Here is an 18,873-nt window from a genome sequence, read left to right on the forward strand (position 1 = left end):
TCATGGCTTAAAATCTTCTCGATGTACCAACGTCATCCCTGATATCACTTCCTCTTTGCCCCGAGAACTTCAAAAAAAATCATAAAGCTGCTCAATAAAAAGCATGACATTCTATCCTTTGGTTTATACCCTGCAGCCATGAAGTTTACCATGTTTTATGCCATAATTGTTATTTTATTTCTTTCTCACTAACCCCCTCTTTTACAAACACATAGCACAGGTTTTAGCACCTGCAGCAGCGGCAACTGCTCCAACGCCCATAGGAATGCTATGCGTTCATAAAAAATGGCCTAAATTTTTCTATGTTCTAAGTCACTTTATATTTTGGTATGACATGAGGGAGCATTGCTAGGGGATGAAGTCAGCAAACCTCTGGGCCCAAGGGTCGCACTGAGGCCTTGTCTGGGTTGTGGGGGTTATGAGAATTCCCCTGAAAATGAAGAGCGATTCCAGTAGTGATATCACATTCAAACACAAATGTCATGTCTCCCAAGATGGGCTGGACCATGATGGATCTCCACAGGCCAGATCAAAAACTTCCATGGAACCGATGTAATCTGCAGACCATTATTTGCCCAACTTTGTTATGAGATAGTAAATTAAATGAAATGGAAATTTCATCTTCTCTGTGTAGTACATTTTCTCCAACTCTTGTTCTCCGAGTCTTCAAATCAATTCTAATTATGCAAATTAACTTTTTTAACCAATGGATGCAAATATACAACAAATGTGCATAAATATATCCAGAGCTAAAAACCACTGGTATGGTAGACTATAGCCATTACTTCTGCAAGAAAGTGCTGATTGATCTAGGTAGGAGCACATTTTGTCTCACCATCCAAGCAGTGAGTACCACTGCTTCACTATATGGGAAGTTATTAACATATGTTAATGGGATAGTGCATATTTTTGCAAAATAATACATGTTAAATGACAAAATTATGTGTTGCCCTTAATGAATAATTTGTTAGCACAAAGCATATTACATAATAATGAGATGCAAATCAACTCATTAATATGTAAAATGGATAGCACAGTTGTGTTATTCATGGAAAGATAATGCTACTCTTGAGATAGCATTATCTTTATTCCCAGGGAGCAACTTAATGGGGCCAGTCCAAGATCCATGAAGCCCCTGACCCCTCGACCCTCCCCTCACCTCTCATTTCCCAACCCTCCCAAGAACCTACCAGCAATTTTTTTATGGTGGCTAGTGGGACAGGAGCAATCCTAAGTTGTTCCTGCCCTGTCAGCTGGTTTCAAAATGCCTGCCAAGGTCTCCTAAGAATAGTCTCACTGTACTGTGGCTAGGGTTGTCCTATAATACCTGCCTCCTGACAGGGTAGGAGCAACTGAGGATTGCTTCAGTTCTCCACTCTCCACCATGGAGACTACTGTTAAGTTCCAAGAGAGGATTGTGGAGGACAATAAGTTAGAGGGATCAGGGTGTGGGCAAGTTCTGATACATTCAGTTCTCTCTCTTTATAACAATGCAAAGTTGAATTTGCCATGTGAATGATTAACCTGCAGTTCCATGAGAGTACCAGTGGTAAATTTGGTTACAGCTTAGTAACTATCCCTGTATATTTTCAGTAATTTAAATTGTATGTGAATAGTTAAAATGAACTTGTCATAAATGGAGTTGGAATGTTTTTATGAGAGCTAACTGCATGTGCTTTGCAAAAAGGGCTGTCTTTTTGAACTTAATTTTGGGTAGGTCTCATTATAGTTCTAATTTGTCTCTTTTACTGCATCTCATTCTAGAAGTGATATGAAAGCTTCTTGTGAAGAACCAAAGGTGACATTAACAAAGCATCCTTCCATGCTACAAAGGAATATGTTTTTTCCTGCAGATTCCTAAAACCTATCCAATACGTGTCTGAAGGAACTTTTGTGAATCCATCCAGTGAATCAATGGGAACAGACTGGACTGTCTTTATAAAAGAGTTTTTACAAGTACAAGAAGCAGTGGATTCCATAAAATGGCTTTTTAGCATCATTCTGCTTTTAGCAAAACAATTTTTTTGCAGGATATTGTACCTTTTTATTTATGGAATTTGAAATATACAATCAAGACATAAACTCTTGAAAAGGAAATAAAAATACAAGAAATTTAACTCCAGAGAAAGAAACTCCTTTGTATACTGGATTGAATGAAAAGCTTCCAGAAGAGGGGGGAGGGGGGGAGTTTGCTTAATCAATGGAATCTAGCTGATGATATACAAATAACTCAGGAAAAGAACAGTAAAAGGATTCACTTTAGTCAAATCCCTAACTCAGTGCTCCACTTTTTGCTCAGTTTTATTTTGGGGTTTTGTAGGTTTTTCTGCTTTATTAAGAATTAATTAAAGGTACTGCGATTACTTAGCACTGGGCTTGATAAGGAAGAAAAAGCCACACCAAGTGTAAAAGCTATAATGTAAAATTGGCTTAGAGACTCATACAATTTTCCTATTTAATACTTGAAAATAAACTATTGCCCAATAAATTGGGCAAATAAGTTGTTTCATTTAAACAAATTAGTTTAAATGGTATTGAAAGAATTCCATTTATAGGGGAAGAAATGCAGTTGACTGTATCAGGTTCTCTTCTGTGTAACTCCTATGTAGATTTATAAATTTTAATCAGATCTGCTTTCTTACTACATTGTGTTTTAAAGCAGATTTTTAAATGTGAAGACTGAAAAAAGAAAACGGGTTTTGTTGCATGAACCAAAAGCACCAATATTATATTGGAAAATTATATTCAAGCACTTTGTGTTTTTAGTAAAATAAAATTGTGTAATAAATTTAACATAATGATCTAATTTACCTAGGGCTCTTTTACAAAGCCACGGTAGCGGCTGCTGTTTAAGTAATCGCTCTGACACCCATAGGGATTTAATGGACATCGGAGCGTTTGCTGCGCTGCTTTATGAAAGGGGGGGGAGGAGTTATTTTGCTTAGTTCTGTTTATTTTCGTGGTACAAAAACAAAACAGAAAATCCTTTACATTTGGTAAAATGCTATGTATTTTAATCATGGAGCATTTGTTTTCATTGCCCTGTATGAAAAAATCAGATGATGATTTTACAAGTGTTCGGTTTGTGCTCGTTTCAGAGCAGTTAGAAAATAATGGAGTGTGTGCTCTCGCTGTGTTCTTTTTCGAAATGCAACGCATCAGGTTGTGACTTGAATGTCTGTCCTTCTTAGGTATAGTCACTATTGTTGCTACTGAGCACTTTTTGTTTATATAACCAGTGCACTAAATCGTAAAATTGTTTGCATCATAGGAACTACCACTAGGCCGTCTTAGAGAAAACCATATATGTAAGGTTCTTATTAAGCCAAGCATGATAAAACTATACAGAGAATATGTGACAGATTGACTATCAGCAGCTATAGGGTGTGTATTTTATCAAAAAAGGAAATAGATATTTTTTTTACTCAAAAAGAGAAAACTATTTCATCTACAAAACATATTTTAAAAGCCATTCAGTCAATGTTTTAATAATAGTCTATTAAAGTAAAATTCTGTTCCTTTTCTCTTTTTCTTGGAGTCTTTATGTCCATGTACATAGAAGTCATATTTAAAAACTGTCCAAATTATGTAGATTTTATTTTTATTCTATATGGCATGTAATTATAAAATAAACATTTGTTTGAAGTTAACATTTTATTTTTTGTATTCACTTATTTTCCTAGGCCAATTTCCACCTGTTTATTATTTTCTTGTGGTGGCTGTATGGGTATTATGTCAAAAAGATATGGGACTAGAGCGTGGTTGTCTATAACACAGGCTCTCATATGTATGTTCTTTTTTTAATTAAAGAAAATTGATGCTTTTCATGAAATTGCATTTTTACCACGTGCTGAAAACAAGCCTGGAACATCAGATTTTTGTTTACTTTTATAAGCAATATTTTAGCAGTGTTTTTCCTGAGCTAACAAATTGTGAATGGTGCCCAGCTAAATGCATTGGTAACAAATATCTTTTATTCTATTAAACAGATACAATATGACTGGGTCAGTATAGGATTTCCCACATTATTCAGACACTGGTTTTGTTTTGATCTTACTTTGCATCTGTAAAGGTGAGAAGTTAATTTAAAAGAGCGGTACTATAATAATTCAAAAAGTACGGGGTGGGGAAGGGATGGTTCTTTTTCTACCCAAAACATTTTATTTTATTGTGTTTTATATATTGTAAACCACTTTTAGCTTTTATGAGACAAGGGGCTCCTTTTACAAAGGCGTGCTAGGGCCTTAACGCGCACGTTAAATTCTCGAGCACACTAGCCACTACCACCTCCTTTTTAGGAGGCAGTAGATTTTCGACTACCACACACTATAACACGCGGTAATTTTGTGTGTGCGCTAAAAATCCTAGCGCACCTTTGTAAAAGGAGCCCAAGTTGTTTCATCAAATTTTATTAAACACAAACATTGCATTTCTATTATATTTTCAAATTTTTTTGTTTGGGGTAGCCCCTCTTATTTTAAAATCTGGTCCAGTCCTCATCTCTTTGTATTGTGTTAATACCTTATAGGTGCCAAAGTGATGGCTACATCAAATTTGGAGAGGATCCAAAATGCAGTACCCCAAAATTTAGGACTCAGTTTTGTAAATCACAGTATTATCATGCAGCCAAATGTATCTATATAATAATAAAACACTAAGCGCACATGCGCACTCGCGCCACGTGTTCCCTGATCTGTTGCGCTGTGGCGGCACGAGTGCGCATGCGCTAGATGGCGCAGAGTGAGGGGCCAGCACTTATGGGAAGGAGAGCAGGCCCGGGATTCGGCAGAGGGCAGACGCTGAAAAGGGCTCAGCACAGTGGAAGACGGACAAACTGAAATTGGAAGTTGGTTGTTTGGGGGGGGGGGGGGTGGCGCTCGCCCCATCACACTCCCCATCCGCTACGATCTAGCAGCTCTGACCACAACCTTCCCCCTCTCAACCGCCTATGCCGGCTTTGGCTCCCGCTGCAGTGGAGGGAGGAAAAAGCCTATGATCCCCCTCCACCTCCCTCTCTTCACAATTTGTCTACCGGCGCCTCTTCCTTGCTTTCCGCTCACCTCTCCTCCGTTGACTCCGAGAGGGCCGCGGCAAGGGCATGTGGAAGGAGGGTGGGGGGAGTGCTGGTACGGTCGGCTAGGGAGGGAAGCACTTTAGTCCATGGGTGGCGAAGAGAGCGACGCTCCGCGGCTTGGCCGGGCAGGTTGGTTGGCATGTACGGGAGGGGTGGGGGAGGGCCGGGCAGGGGCTTCTGCTAACAGGGAGTTGAATGAGAGACGCGGACAGGGCAAACACTAAAGAGAATGAGCAGCAGGCTCCCATCCCTGCAGGCTCACAGGGGCGAGCATAGTGTCCTGTGTTTTGTTTTTTTTTTGAGTGAAGGATATTGCAAATAGGAGCCAGGCTGTACATGCTGAGCACCCGACTAACGCGCAAATGGGGTTCACCCCCCCCCTCCCAACACTGTGCCTAGGAAGGAGTCATTTGTATTGTTTTTAGTGCCCTCATTTATTTTGAAAGGTCAGTTTGATACTAGCTACCTTAGATATTACATCTTTATAAACTATGGTCCCCCCAAAAGGCAGCGTTGGACATTATCAAACACCAACTTGATATGAGAGAAGGAGACCCACGAATAAAGACAGATTTTCTCATGCAACTAGCAGATCTGGTTATTTCATCAAATTATTTATGGTTGTCTGGTGAATACTACCTACAAATGCAGGGGGGTCGCTATGGGGGCGACCATGGCTCCCTCGGTGGCTACACTATGGGCTCCTTTTACAAAGGTGCATTAGGGCCTTAATGCGCGGAATAGCGTGAGCTAGCCGCTACCACCTCCTTTAAGCAGGCAGTAATTTTTCGGCTAGCACACGCTATAGTGCGTGCTAATCTTGTGCATGCGCTAAAACCGCTAGCGCACCTTAGTAAAAGGAGCCCTATATCTAGCCAAATTGGAGGATACTATGATTTATCAATCTGAGAAATTTGACAAAGCGATGACATGGAAATGATTTTTAGATGACGTCTTCTTCATCTGGAATGACAGAGAGGAAACTTTGATGGAATTTGTCCATGAAATAAATCCGCTAGATATTGTATTTCTGAGAGATTAACAATTTTGTGTGTCAGCAACAAGATCTTGAATTTTACCTTGCTTTCGATCGGGAGCCTGGGGACCTGTAATGTTGTAATGCAGGGGTAGGGAACTCCAGTCCTCGAGAGCCGTATTCCAGTCGGGTTTTCAGGATTTCCCCAATGAATATGTATGAGATCTATTTGCATGCACTGCTTTCAATGCATATTCATTGGGGAAATCCTGAAAACCCGACTGGAATACGGCTCTCGAGGACCAGAGTGCCCTACCCCTGTTATAATGGATTCATTTTGAAAAGGAACATTCCACGTGTATGACTAAAGCACAGTATGGGTTATGTCAGTGGTACCTACCACAGAGTTGAAAATCATAAATCAAATGTTTTAAGGATGAAAGCTTCCAAAACCTTTTATTTAGAAATACTACTATGTAAGAAGTGCTATGTTTTATATACCCATGCAGTTGTTATCTTTGCATTTTCTATCAGCATTTATTTATTTTTACATTTGATATCCAGTTGTGCAGTAGAATACAATAAGAAAAGTCAGGCAAGTCATAATGGGGGTAATTTTTGTAACAGGATATCTATGTGAGAGTTTCAATAAGGCACATCTTTTCAGCCATTTTTTTTTTATAAACACTAAAAAGTTGGCACCAATATCAAATAATATTTAAAGGAATTGGTAAAATCACATATATCCCATGCAAAAAAAATTGATAGACCTTCAAAGGTGGACTCTTGATTCACATCCCATACTCAAGGTTCCTCTAAGAGAAAACACACCTTTCATCATCATCAGGTCAACTTTTCTTCAGTGCAATAACAATTACAAATTAATCTAATCTCTCTCCATCAATGTTACTCTTGCTTTTTACTTATCTTTCAATACTTTATCAAAGCTCAGCCATTAATTTCAAACTTCAAGGTGAGAGAAAGTTTGCTTAAGTGAATTTTGCAATTAATGATTTAGCTTTGATAATTCAATTAAGTATTGGAAGATAAATAAAAAGAACAACATTGATGGCAAAAGGCTATATTAATTTGAAATTGTTATTGCATTGAAGAAAAGTTGAATGGGATATGGTTTGTAAAGTGTGATTTCTATAAAGACAATAGTTGCCTATATTTCTTTCTAAAATAGGCACCCAGAACTATCCTTAATAATGCACAAATTACCTTGCACAAATTTATATCTGTTACAAAAAAATGTGTAAATATGTTTGTGTACTCAATGTATGTATTTTATAATATGTATTTACAGCTGCGCAATTTTAAAAGTAGTTTTCTCTGTGTGAAACAGGCTTTACATGTTGACAAAGTTACCATCAGTACGAAAAAGGATATGTACTTCTACATACATTACTTATGTGCTCATATCACTTTTATTGAAATTTTTCTAAAATGTATAAAAAAAATTACTTTCACAGAGTGAACATTTCAGTTTCAAGAAAGCAAATATCTAATCTCCAGACTGGGATATTCTATCAGACATGCACAGTTTAGGTTAAATAGCACCATTACCCATGCTGCATCCAATGATCTTTTCTACTGCAGTATTGCAAAAACATAGATGCAGACATTTCTGTGGCTCACTTTTTTTTTTTCAACTAGATAACATGCTAGTTTCCAAGGAGAGTACCCTGACACGCACCAAGATAGTTACAGTACTTGACAAGGAGTTGATGTAATGCTTACAAATTTTTGGCACTCTCCAGACACCATAATGAATTTCAAAAGTGCTGGATGATCCAATCACCACTCATACCATATGAACTTTATTTGTTTTTCAGAATATGTTGATTTATAATAACAAAATGTCAGTGCTTGTAGAAAAGAGTGATGTTCAACATCACTCACCATTTCTAAAAAATAAAATAGAAACTATAGCAGTAAAGGTTTAAAAGGTCAGCATAAAGTATAAAGCCTATGGTACAAAGACAGATAGAGAAAAAATGATTCAATTCAGAGTAAACTCTCTGTATGGCTAAGAGCCACACTGAGTAGCTTCTGAGTTTCTTCTGTCTGTTGGCGAACTCTATTTAGCTGCTCTGCCAACGGACTCTGGCTAATGGCAGATGAAAACTCCATATCTAAGAAAAGAATGCAAACATTTTAGTGTTCACATTCACATGGGATTCTGGAATTAAGAAGCATTTCATCATTGTGAATTATTTTCTCTCAAACTATTTAGGAATCTATACACAGTATATGCAAAACCTAACTGTGCTCATGGGAAAATAATATCCTCCCCCCCCCTTAAACGAAGTTGTGTTAGGCATTTTTATCGACGGCTGCAGTGGTATTAGGTCCAATGCTCAAACAGCTAACACAGCTTCATAAAAGGAACCCTTAGGTTCTTACCTCAATAATTTTCTTTGTAGTAGAAGGGCAAAGGATTCTAGATGATAGGTTTTATATCCTTGGTCACAAATTGCTTGCATACATCTTTTGATTCTACCTCCTTCCCCAGTGGACTGTACTGCCACCTTCAGTTTGTACCAAAGCAGTCAATCACCACTATAATATAAGAAATCAGAAGGAAGGAAATGGGGAAACCTCCCCGACAATAAATTTCTGTTCTGCCCTGACACAAATGTTAACCCAAACAATATAACTCTAGGGGGAACTAACAGTCCACCTCTTTGTGTGCAACCAACTCTGGAGCTCTTAAAGGCTTATCAAATTCATTCTTAATTTTTTTATGATCCAGTACATTCTTATCTGACTGGATGGAAAAGATCTCCATTTGCGGACCCATAAGATCTGTCCGAGTTAGTAAGCAAGTGAAGTAACAGGGCAGGGCATCTAGAATCCTTCTACTACAAAGAAAAATTATTGAGGTAAGAACCTAATATTTCCTAGTATTGCAAAGGAGTCTAGATGATGGCTAGGTGACGTAGCAAAGCAGTATCTTATATCTAGGGTGGGACACATGAGCCTGCCTGTAAAACTGAGGACTCAAATACATCATCCTCACAAGCCACTATGTCCACTCTGTAGAACTTCTTAAAAGTATGGAGAGTAGACCATGTAGCCACCCTACATATCTCAGGTGGAAAGGCCACACCTCTGGTAGTGTCCTTTCAGTGAGACCGGCTGCTGTTTGCCACAGCCAATGTACATTGAAGAAACCGCCATATGAATCCATCTAGAAGCAGATGCCTTGGAAGCTGTTCTGCCTTATCTAGCCCAACTAGTTAGAACAAAAAGATGGTCTGAGAGGTGAAAATCATTGGTCATTTCCAAATAGCGGAGCAAAGTTCTTCTGACATCCAGCACCTGCAATAGCTTATCCTGCTTCATCAAACCCATATATTGAAGCACAGATAAACAAACCTGGTTCACATGAAAGGCTGAAACAACCTTCGGTAGGAAATAAGGGAATGGGTGCAGGGAAATCCTGCTTCTGAGATCCTGAGGAACAGCTCTCGCATGAGAGTGCTTGTAACTCCAAGACCCTTCTCACAGAAACAATTGCCAATAGAAACACAGTCTTTACTGTGAGATCCATTAGCAATGCCTGTTAAAGAGGCTGATACGGAACTTTACTAAGTCCCTTCAGGATGATATTAAGGTTCCACAACAGGAAAAGGTTGTCATATAGGCAGATGCAATCTGAGTGCTAACTTTGAAAATCTGGCCACCTCAGCATCTCTTTCCCTTATTCCCTCCATTCTTCCATCCTATGTCCAAGTTCATGCTCCCATCCCTCCATTCTGTGTCACAAGTTTATGCCCCCACTCTCCTTTCCATCCTTTGTCTGAAATTTGCTCCTTCCCTCCGTTCTGTGTCCCAACGTGCCCCTCTTCGTCCATCCTTCCCTCCCTCCATTCTGTGTCCCAAGTTTGTGCCTCCCTCCTCCCAGCCGCACTTCTCTGCACAAAGACACAGCCACGGTTCCTACATGTGGCCTGCGGCTGACCCGGAAAACTAGAGGGAAGGCTTTAGGGTAAGTCACGGGCAGCATGTAGGAGCAGCTGCTCACAGCTTTGTGATGAGAAGTGCGGTTAGGAGGAGGGAGCCTGCCAGAACCTGGGGACTGCCTGTAATGTAAATAAAATTAAAATTTCTGTGTGGCCCAGTTCAGCACAGTCCATGGCCTGGTGTTTGGGGACCCCTGCTTTACACGCTAAGGCTGTGCACTCAAGAGCCATACCATAAGCTCAAAGCGTTCTGGATTTTCCATGGGAATTGGTCTCTGAGAAGATCCACATGTGCAGGAAGCTTGATCCATGTACCACGGAGAGCAAGGCCAATCCAGAGCCACTAGTACCACTGAGAATGACATGGGTACAAATTTGTCCCTGTCCCCGTCTCTGTGGGATTTCAATATCCTTGTCCTATCCCTCGAGTTCTGTCCCTGTCCCATTCCTTCAAGCTCTGCTGTAACTGCACAAGCCTTAAACACTTACGATTTTCAAGTTTCAAGTTTATTAAAAAATTTGTTATACTGCTTATCATAATTCTAAGCAGTGTACAGGCTTCATAAAAATAGGGTTATACATTTTATAAATAGTGGACGTATGAGAGACTAACGGATGTACAACAAACAAGAGGGTAAAGGGAGAACGCCATTCGAGGCTTGTGCAGATGAGGACAAAGCTTGTAAGAATGGGGCAAGGACAGGAACAGAGCTTGCAGGGATGGGACAGGGATAGAGAGATCTCACAGGAACGGAGAAAATTTGTCCCCATGTCATTCTCTACACTACTCTGCAAATGACTTGACCTATCATGGGCCACTGGGTAAACACATAAAGCAGACCTTTCTCCAGCTATGGCTGTACTAACATGGCCAACCCAGCACTTCTGGGATCAAATCTTCAGTTGTAGAAGCACAAATACTATTCAAATTTGCTTGCATCTGTTTCAAACAAGTCTGGGGACTAGCACCTTCCTACCTGCAAACTCACTTCATTCTACACAACCCCACATGAACAACCAGAAACAAAAACATCTTTGCATACCCAAAGATCACGGGATGTAGATACAAATCCTTCCTGGATAGAACCTTTAAGTTTCAAGTGAACAGACAGCAAGTCTGGCTGAGAAACTGCATAAATGAACCCAATCTGACTTACAGTGCATTCCGAAAATCAATTAAAATCGCCCTATTCGACTGACTAAATTCATTGACTAAATCAGTCCTCTCCCTCTCACTAGGATTTCCCCCGCTGTAAACGCCTTTTCTTTCTCTCAAGAAGCTCCTGTCATGTATCCTTTACCCATGGAACTCCAAGTAGAAACATAGAAACATAGAAAAAGACGGCAGATAAGGGCCGCGGCCCATCTAGTCTGCCCATCCTAATGACCCTCCCCTATTTAACTCTGTGCAGAGATCCCACGTGACGATCCCATTTCTTCTTAAAATCAGGCACGCTGCTTGCCTCGATCACCTGAAGTGGAAGTCTATTCCAGCGATCAACTACTCTTTCGGTGAAAAAGTATTTCCTGGTGTCGCCGTGTAACTTCCCCCCCCCCCCCCTGATTTTCCATGGATGTCCTCTTGTCGCCGTCGGACCTTTGAAAAAAAAGAAATCCTCTTCTACCTCGATACGGCCCGTGAGGTACTTGAACGTCTCGATCATATCTCCCCTCTCTCTGCGTTCCTCGAGTGAGTATAGCCGCAATTTATCCAGCCGTTCCTCGTACGGGAGATCCTTGAGTCCCGAGACCATCTGGGTGGCCATTCGCTGGACTGTCTCAAGCCTCAGTACATCCTTGCGGTAATAAGGCCTCCAGAATTGCAAGCAATATTCCAGATGGGGCCTCACCATGGATCTATACAACGGCATAATGACTTCAGGCCTGCGGCTGACGAAACTCCTACGTATACATCCTATGATCTGCCTAGCCTTAGATGAAGCCCGCTCCACTTGATTGGCAGTCTTCATGTCTTCACTAATGATCACCCCTAAGTCCCGTTCTGCAACAGTCCTTGCTAGGATCTCGCCATTTAGGGTGTAAGTCTCGCATGGATTTTGACTGCTGAGGTGCATGACTTTGCATTTCTTGGCATTGAAACTCAGTTGCCAGGTCCTTGACCATTGCTCCAATAGGAGTAGGTCGTGTTTCATATTGTTCGTTGTGCTCTTGCTTGTTATATTACATAGTTTGGCTTCATCGGCGAATAATGCTATTTTACCACGAAGCCCCTCAGCCAAGTCCCTTATAAAGATATTGAAAAGGATCGGGCCTAAGACCGAGCCCTGTGGCACTCCGCTGATCACTGCCGTCGTTACGGAGGGGGTGCCGTTCACCACCACCCTCTGAAGCCTACCACTAAGCCAGTCCCCAACCCATTTTGTCAAAGTGTCACCTAATCCTATAGAACTCATTTTGCACAACAACCTGCGGTGTAGGACACTATCAAATGCTTTGCTGAAGTCCAAGTATACAATGTCCAAGGACTCTCCAACATCGAGCTTCCCCATCACCCAGTCAAAGAAGCTGATCAAGTTGGATTGGCAGGATTTCCGCTTGGTAAATCCATGTTGACGGGGATCCCGTAGATTCTCTTCATCCAGGATCTTATCTAATTGGTGTTTGATTAGGGTTTTCATTAGTTTGCTCACTATAGATGTGAGACTCACTGGTCTGTAGTTCTCAGCCTCTGTCCTGCAACCTTTTTTGTGGAGTGGAACGACGTTAGCCGTTTTCCAGTTCAACGGGACTCTACCTGTACTAAGGGAGAGATTGAAGAGTGCAGATAGTGGTTCCACCAGGACATCCCTTAACTCCCTGAGCACCCTGGGGTGTAGGTTGTCTGGCCCCATTGCTTTGATAACCTTGAGTTTAGACAGCTCATAGTAGACACTGCTTGTTGTAAACTTGAAATTACTAAACGGGTCTCCTGAGCCATTCTTTTTCTGCAGCTGAGGGCCGGAACCCGGCGCCTTGCGGGTGAAGACCGAGCAGAAGTATTCGTTTAACAATTCAGCTTTTTCTGAGTCTGCTTCTACATAGTTCCCGTCTGGTTTCCTAAGGCGTACTATCCCGCTTGTGCTGCGGTTTCTGTTGCTAATATACCTGAAGAAGGATTTATCGCCCTTCTTGATGTTCTTTGCTAAAGTTTCCTCCATTCGGAATTTGGCCTCTCTAACCGCTGTTTTGACAGCTCTTGCCCTAGCCAAATAGACCTCTCTAGAGTCCTGAGATCCTGTATGTTTGTAGGAGATGAACGCTTTTTTCTTCTCTTTTATGAGGTCCGAGATCTCCGCAGAGAACCATTGTGGCTTATTGTTCCTGCGCCGTTTACTCACTGATTTTATATAGCGATTGGTCGCCTCCTGAATGATAGCTTTCAGAGTCGACCACAATTCCTCTACGTTATCTGTTCCTGCTCGGTTTTGTAGTGCTTGATTGATGAAATCCCCCATACCCTCAAAGTTGGCATTCTTGAAGCTAAGGACCTAGGTTAATGTGTTAGTTTTGGCGAAACCCTTCCTGAGTTTGAACCATATCATGTTGTGGTCGCTGGAGGCCAACTTGTCGCCCACTGAGACCTCAGTGACACTTTCGCCATTGGTAAGCAATAGGTCCAGTATTGCCTGTTCCCTTGTTGGCTCCAATATCAGTTGCCTCAGTTTAGCTCCCTTCATAGAGTTCAATAGTCTCTTGCTGCTGCTGGATGCAGAGGAAAGTGTGTTCCAATCCACATCAGGCATATTGAAGTCTCCTAACAACACTGTATCCCCACGTAAGGTGATATTCTCTGTCACCAATTAATTCTATATCTATGTCATCCTGTTGCCTTGGGGGTCTGTATACTATGCCAAGATACAGGCATTTGTCATTCCCCCTGGCCAAATTTACCCAAAGGGATTCCCCTGTGTACCTGATATCTGTGATTCTGGTGACTTTGATATCATCCTTAGTGTATATTGCTACACCTCCCCCCATTCTGCCCTCCCTGTCTTGGCGAAGAAGGTTGTATCCTGGTATCACCATGTCCCACCCGTGGGAGTCGGTAAGCCAGGTCTCAGTTATCGCCACCACAACCAGGTCAGCGTTTCTCATTTCAGTCTCAAGTTCCAGGATCTTGTTGCCCAAACTATGGGCGTTGACATACATAGCCCTCCATGTAGTATGTTTGCTAAGCCTCCCTGGGGCTGTTGCTGCTTGAGCTGCGTGGACCTTTTCAGTACTACTTGTAGTTTGTGTACCTTCCCTAGGCCCAGTATTGCAATGTGTACCTATTCTAGGTTTGAAAGTGTTTGTACCCTGTGGTGGAATACCTGTTTGAGCTACCTTAACTCTTTCAGTACAGCTTGCAATGTGTGTACCCTCCCTAGACCCAGAATTACAATGTAAACCTACCTTAGACTTAGAAATGTGTGTACTCGCCCCATACTTAGAAATGTGTTTACTCGTCCCAGTCCCAGTCCCAAACCCAGAATTGTGGTGTTTGCTTACCCCAGTCCCAAAAAAGTATTGATGGCATAGCTCGACAGATAGCTTTCTATTTAGACTTATTGTTATTCGCTGACTGTCCAGCCTTCTTTCAATGTAAACCGCCTAGAAGTCGCCTGACTATGGCGGTATAGAAAATAAAGTTATTATTATTATTGTTGTTATCTACCTTCTTGTTTTGGGGAGACCAACGGGACAGGAAAGAGTCCTGGAGCAGATGCACTCTCTCTCTAGTTTGGACAGAGTTCTGATCATCCAGTCGTCCAAGTATGGTTGCACCTGGATCCCCACCTTGCAGAGATGTGATGCAACCACTACCATCATCTTGGTGAAGGTTGTATATTTTGGATACCTTACAGACTGCCTTTAAAATGTATAAGTTCAATTTTAGTTTTACACTATACACTCCTCTATATGTAGACTTTAATGTTACATAAGTATCTATGGCATTCTACTACGCTAGTACCGTTTCTTTAGCCTTTGACTGTGAGGATAAAGATGAATGTTTCTTTTATGTTTTTTTGCCCTCTTTATTGAGGTGGGAGGGAGTAGAGAGTAGGGGCAATGAGGGCTTTGGTTTGCCAAACAGTCCAGCTTCCTTTCTGATTTGTAGGAGAGGAGCTGCCATCTGTATTTTTATTTTCTTCACAAACAGAATGGAATATGTGCAAAAATGCAAATATATTTTTGTCCTTCCTATTTTAACTCCCGTTGTTTCACAGCATGTTTCATTTGTCACCCCCTATGCATATATTTGCAGCTAAAGGCAACGGGTTTGGAGTTATAAAAAAAGGGAAAAAAAACACCTGCAAATCACAGAGATTATCATTAGGAATTTTATAGCACACACTAGCTGTATATGACACTGTAATTTCATAATTTAAGCACATAAAAAATTAGGAGATACTGTATATACCTTGCCGGTACTGGAAAATTTTCACAATGTAAAGTGTGCATGCAAGTCCATTCTGAAAATTACTCCAGTTTATTTATGATCTTACAGTGATGCTTGCTCTTCGGCATGCACAAATTGCCTTGGTTAATTTATGTGTACAGGTGAATTTAAAAAAACCTGGACTCTATATGGTATGAACATTTGCAAGTGCAAATTTGTACACTACCTGAAGAGGCACACACAACTAAATTGGTTAATGAGCCAATTAGTGCCAATAACTGGGTGCTAACAATTATTGATTTTAATTGCCAACATCTTCCTAGATGCTATTCTATAAATAAATATAAATATCCATGTGTAAATCTTCTAACATGTAATTGAAAATGGGTGGGGGGAGGGGCGGACTGCCCCCAGGCACCATCTTGACCTCTTTCCCCCCCAATGCCATGCTCGTACTGGTCTGACTCCCCTTTGAAATCACTTCCTGGATGTGAGACCAGGAAGTAACATCAGAGAAAAAGCCAATGCCGGCATGAGCAGCAGGCCAGAGAAGCTACTTGCGCTATCAAAGATTTAAAGGTGCACGGGGAGGGGGAGAGGAAGGCGCAAGTGTGGCATGGGGGTGGGGAAGGAGCAGGGGGGGACAGAGAGGAAGTCACAGGGAGTACCATCGCTCCAGGCACCTCCTACTCTTACTACGCCACTGGGTGTAGGAGAGTCAGAGGCAATCGCCAAAGATGCATGCAGTATTACTATATTCTGGAGAGTCACACCTAAAATACACACCAAGATTTACACCAGGTTTCAGTTGCTATAAATCCTCAGAAACTGACTCTAAGCACTCTTCTATAGATGGCATGCAACTCAGAGTACTGATTTTTTGAGTGCCATTTACCAAATCTAGTCCTATGTACATAAATGCAAACCCCTCCTCAACTGCACCCTTGGCAATGCTTCTTAGATCAGGTAACATTACACCGGTCTCGGCTATATACACGTAACTTTATGCACTTATCAAACACAGGTTATAAAGGTGCAATCTATAAGTGGGCATCTCCTTTAAGGCACTCCAATATTGCACAGTGAGAGTCTATTCTGTGACAGCATTTAGGTGCTTACATTCTGTTATACAGAATACCAGCATAACATAGTTCTAAGGAGAAGGGGCTTGTCTCCTATAGAGTACGAGGGGCATTTTCGATAGGACGTCTCAAGTCAGAGTTTGGACATTTTGAGAAAGACATCCAGAAATTCAGTAGTAAAAATATCCATTCTCAAAACTGCCATACGTCTTAACTTTTCTTTCTGAAAATAAACTAAACATTTTAACTTTTAGTACGTCTATCTTTTTTTGACATTCCCAAATACAAAGACGTTCACATAAAAAAACCCACATAAAAGCAAGCTGTTCGGATGTAGTACTCAATTGTCCTACCCCATCAGTTTGCAATCAGTTGATTGCAACAGGAGAACCCACATCAATTGAGCCAGTTTTGGGGATATCTGCTGGCTCAGATGAGGGGGATTCCCCCTGCCAGGATCAACTGAACTGGCAGGGAGATTCCTCTCTCAAAGGCACCAATCCCCCAGCCCCCTCAACCGAAAGCCCCCGCACTTCCCCCAACATCCCTCGACATCCTCACACACTCCTGACATCCCCCCACCCACCCCCCAAACCTTCAGTACAAAAATTGGCAGGAGGGATGCTCACTCCAGGCCCCATTGAACCCTGACACCTCAACCCAAACCGCAGCACTTGTGAACCCCTGGCATCCCACTGCAACACCCCCAAATCCTTGGCACCCCACCCTGACACCCCCACTACAACCCCATACCTTCAATGACAATCTGGCAGGAGGGATGCCAACTCCTTCCTGCTGGCAGACTCGACTCTTTATAATGGCAGGCCTTCTCTTTCCTGGTGCATCCTGAGATGCACTAGGAGGGGCCTAAGCGTCTGATTGGCCAGGTGGGAGGGACCTTAAGCACCTGAGCCAATCAATATGTGGAATATTCCACATATTCACCCCTAAGTTCAACCCACTTGGCACATCATGTCTGAAATTTCTGTAACTCTTTCAAAAAATACTCTGATGTATTGTCACTGAAATACTGCTCATCTGCTGCAATCACCTTCGAATCACTCAAAAATTGTCACCCTTTCACACTCTTTTTAAAGTTTGGAAACAGAAAATAGATGTAGCAAGATCTGGTGAGTAGGATGGATGGTCTATACACTGAAACCCCAACTGTGTCAGAATATCTATTGTTTTAACAGCCTTGTGAGCAGGTGCATTTGTCTTGCAAAAAGAGAACTTTCCACAGCTTTCCACTCCTTTTTTCTTTCAATGCCTCCTTTAATCGACATAACAAGTTACAGTAGTATTTTGCATTAACTGTTTGGCCCTTTGGAAGACAGTCAGTCATTACAACACCTTCCTGATCCTAAAACACTGTGGCCATGACCTTCACTGCTGAATTTTGGATCTTGGATTTCCTTGGCCTTGGAGAACCTGAGTGCCACCATTGCATGGACAGTTGTTTTGTCTCAGGATCATAGTAGTGTAACCTTGTTTCACCAACAGTAACTAGTCTTGCCAAAGAGCTGGCACCAGCTTGCTGAAAATGCTGCAAAATCAACTTGGAGGTGTCTACTTGTCATCATTTCTTGTCAGCAGTCAAACATTTGGGCACCCACTTGATTGACATCTTCTGCATACCCAGCTACTCGTGAATTATACACCACATGTTCCCTGGATATCTGTAGTGTCAGCAATTGTTATAGCCGATATTTGATGATCTGCCAAAATCAGGTCATGGACATGGTCAACAATTTCAGGAGCTGACACCATTTGAGGCTTCCTAGACCTTGCTGCATCTTCGGTCTCAAAATCTCCACACTGAAAGTTTGAACACCACTTCTTCACTGTGGAGTATGATGGACATTTGTCACTCAATAGTTGCATAAGTTCATGGATTTCCTTTGGAGTTTTTTCTGCACGAATAGGAACTTCATGATGGCTCCATACTTGAAAATTTCACATTTTTCTTTGACATGATTCAATCAATGATCTGAAACAATGTCAAAACATAACATTATGATTCTGCAAATTGGCACTTTGCAAAATAAAATAACACTCTTTTCAGCTACAGTGGCAAAATAATGCTCAGAATTTAGGAAGTTAGGCTGAGAATTTTCAGCAGCCCCTCAAAATATGCCCCTTAGACCACTTACTTTTTTAGGAGTCAAGTGAAATTATGAGTACAAATTTTTTTTCTCACCCTTGGTAAATTTTCCAAATTGAACAATTTAGGAACGTATATGTCAAAGTTAGGAGCACAATTCCTGTTTTTGCTCGCATTGTTCGTTGTAGTAATTTATCTCTTCCGTACACCCAAAAATCCATTAGCGTGCTGGCACATTTCAGATAGAAAGATAGATGAATGTATTCATGAACCTCTATTGGAG

General features: G+C 41.4%; 2 protein-coding genes across 10 annotated transcripts in view; one reads left to right on the forward strand and one right to left on the reverse strand.

Annotated features, from left to right (window-relative positions):
* The window catches only part of MAP7 (microtubule associated protein 7), a 243,559-nt gene extending 241,396 nt beyond the window's left edge, over window positions 1-2,163 (forward strand). For 6 of the 7 annotated variants that reach the window (XM_033937512.1, XM_033937511.1, XM_033937509.1 and 3 more), the window contains exon 18: window positions 1,765-2,163. In XM_033937512.1, the coding sequence (XP_033793403.1) occupies window positions 1,765-1,775 (11 nt within the window). In that variant the 3' untranslated portion in view covers window positions 1,776-2,163. The remainder of the gene's footprint in view (window positions 1-1,764) is intronic. The other variant, XM_033937506.1, reaches the window with a different exon arrangement.
* Window positions 2,164-6,560: 4,397 nt separating this feature from the next.
* Window positions 6,561-18,873, reverse strand: part of LOC117356895 (vacuolar protein 8-like) — a 118,432-nt gene continuing 106,119 nt past the window's right edge. For 2 of the 3 annotated variants that reach the window (XM_033936784.1, XM_033936783.1), the window contains exon 15: window positions 6,561-8,188. In XM_033936784.1, the coding sequence (XP_033792675.1) occupies window positions 8,061-8,188 (128 nt within the window). In that variant the 3' untranslated portion in view covers window positions 6,561-8,060. Of the gene's footprint in view, window positions 8,189-17,853; window positions 18,477-18,873 lie in introns of those variants that run through there. The other variant, XM_033936785.1, reaches the window with a different exon arrangement.

The sequence above is a fragment of the Geotrypetes seraphini genome, chromosome 3 (genome assembly GCF_902459505.1).
Source record: "Geotrypetes seraphini chromosome 3, aGeoSer1.1, whole genome shotgun sequence".
Taxonomy (NCBI): domain Eukaryota; kingdom Metazoa; phylum Chordata; class Amphibia; order Gymnophiona; family Dermophiidae; genus Geotrypetes; species Geotrypetes seraphini.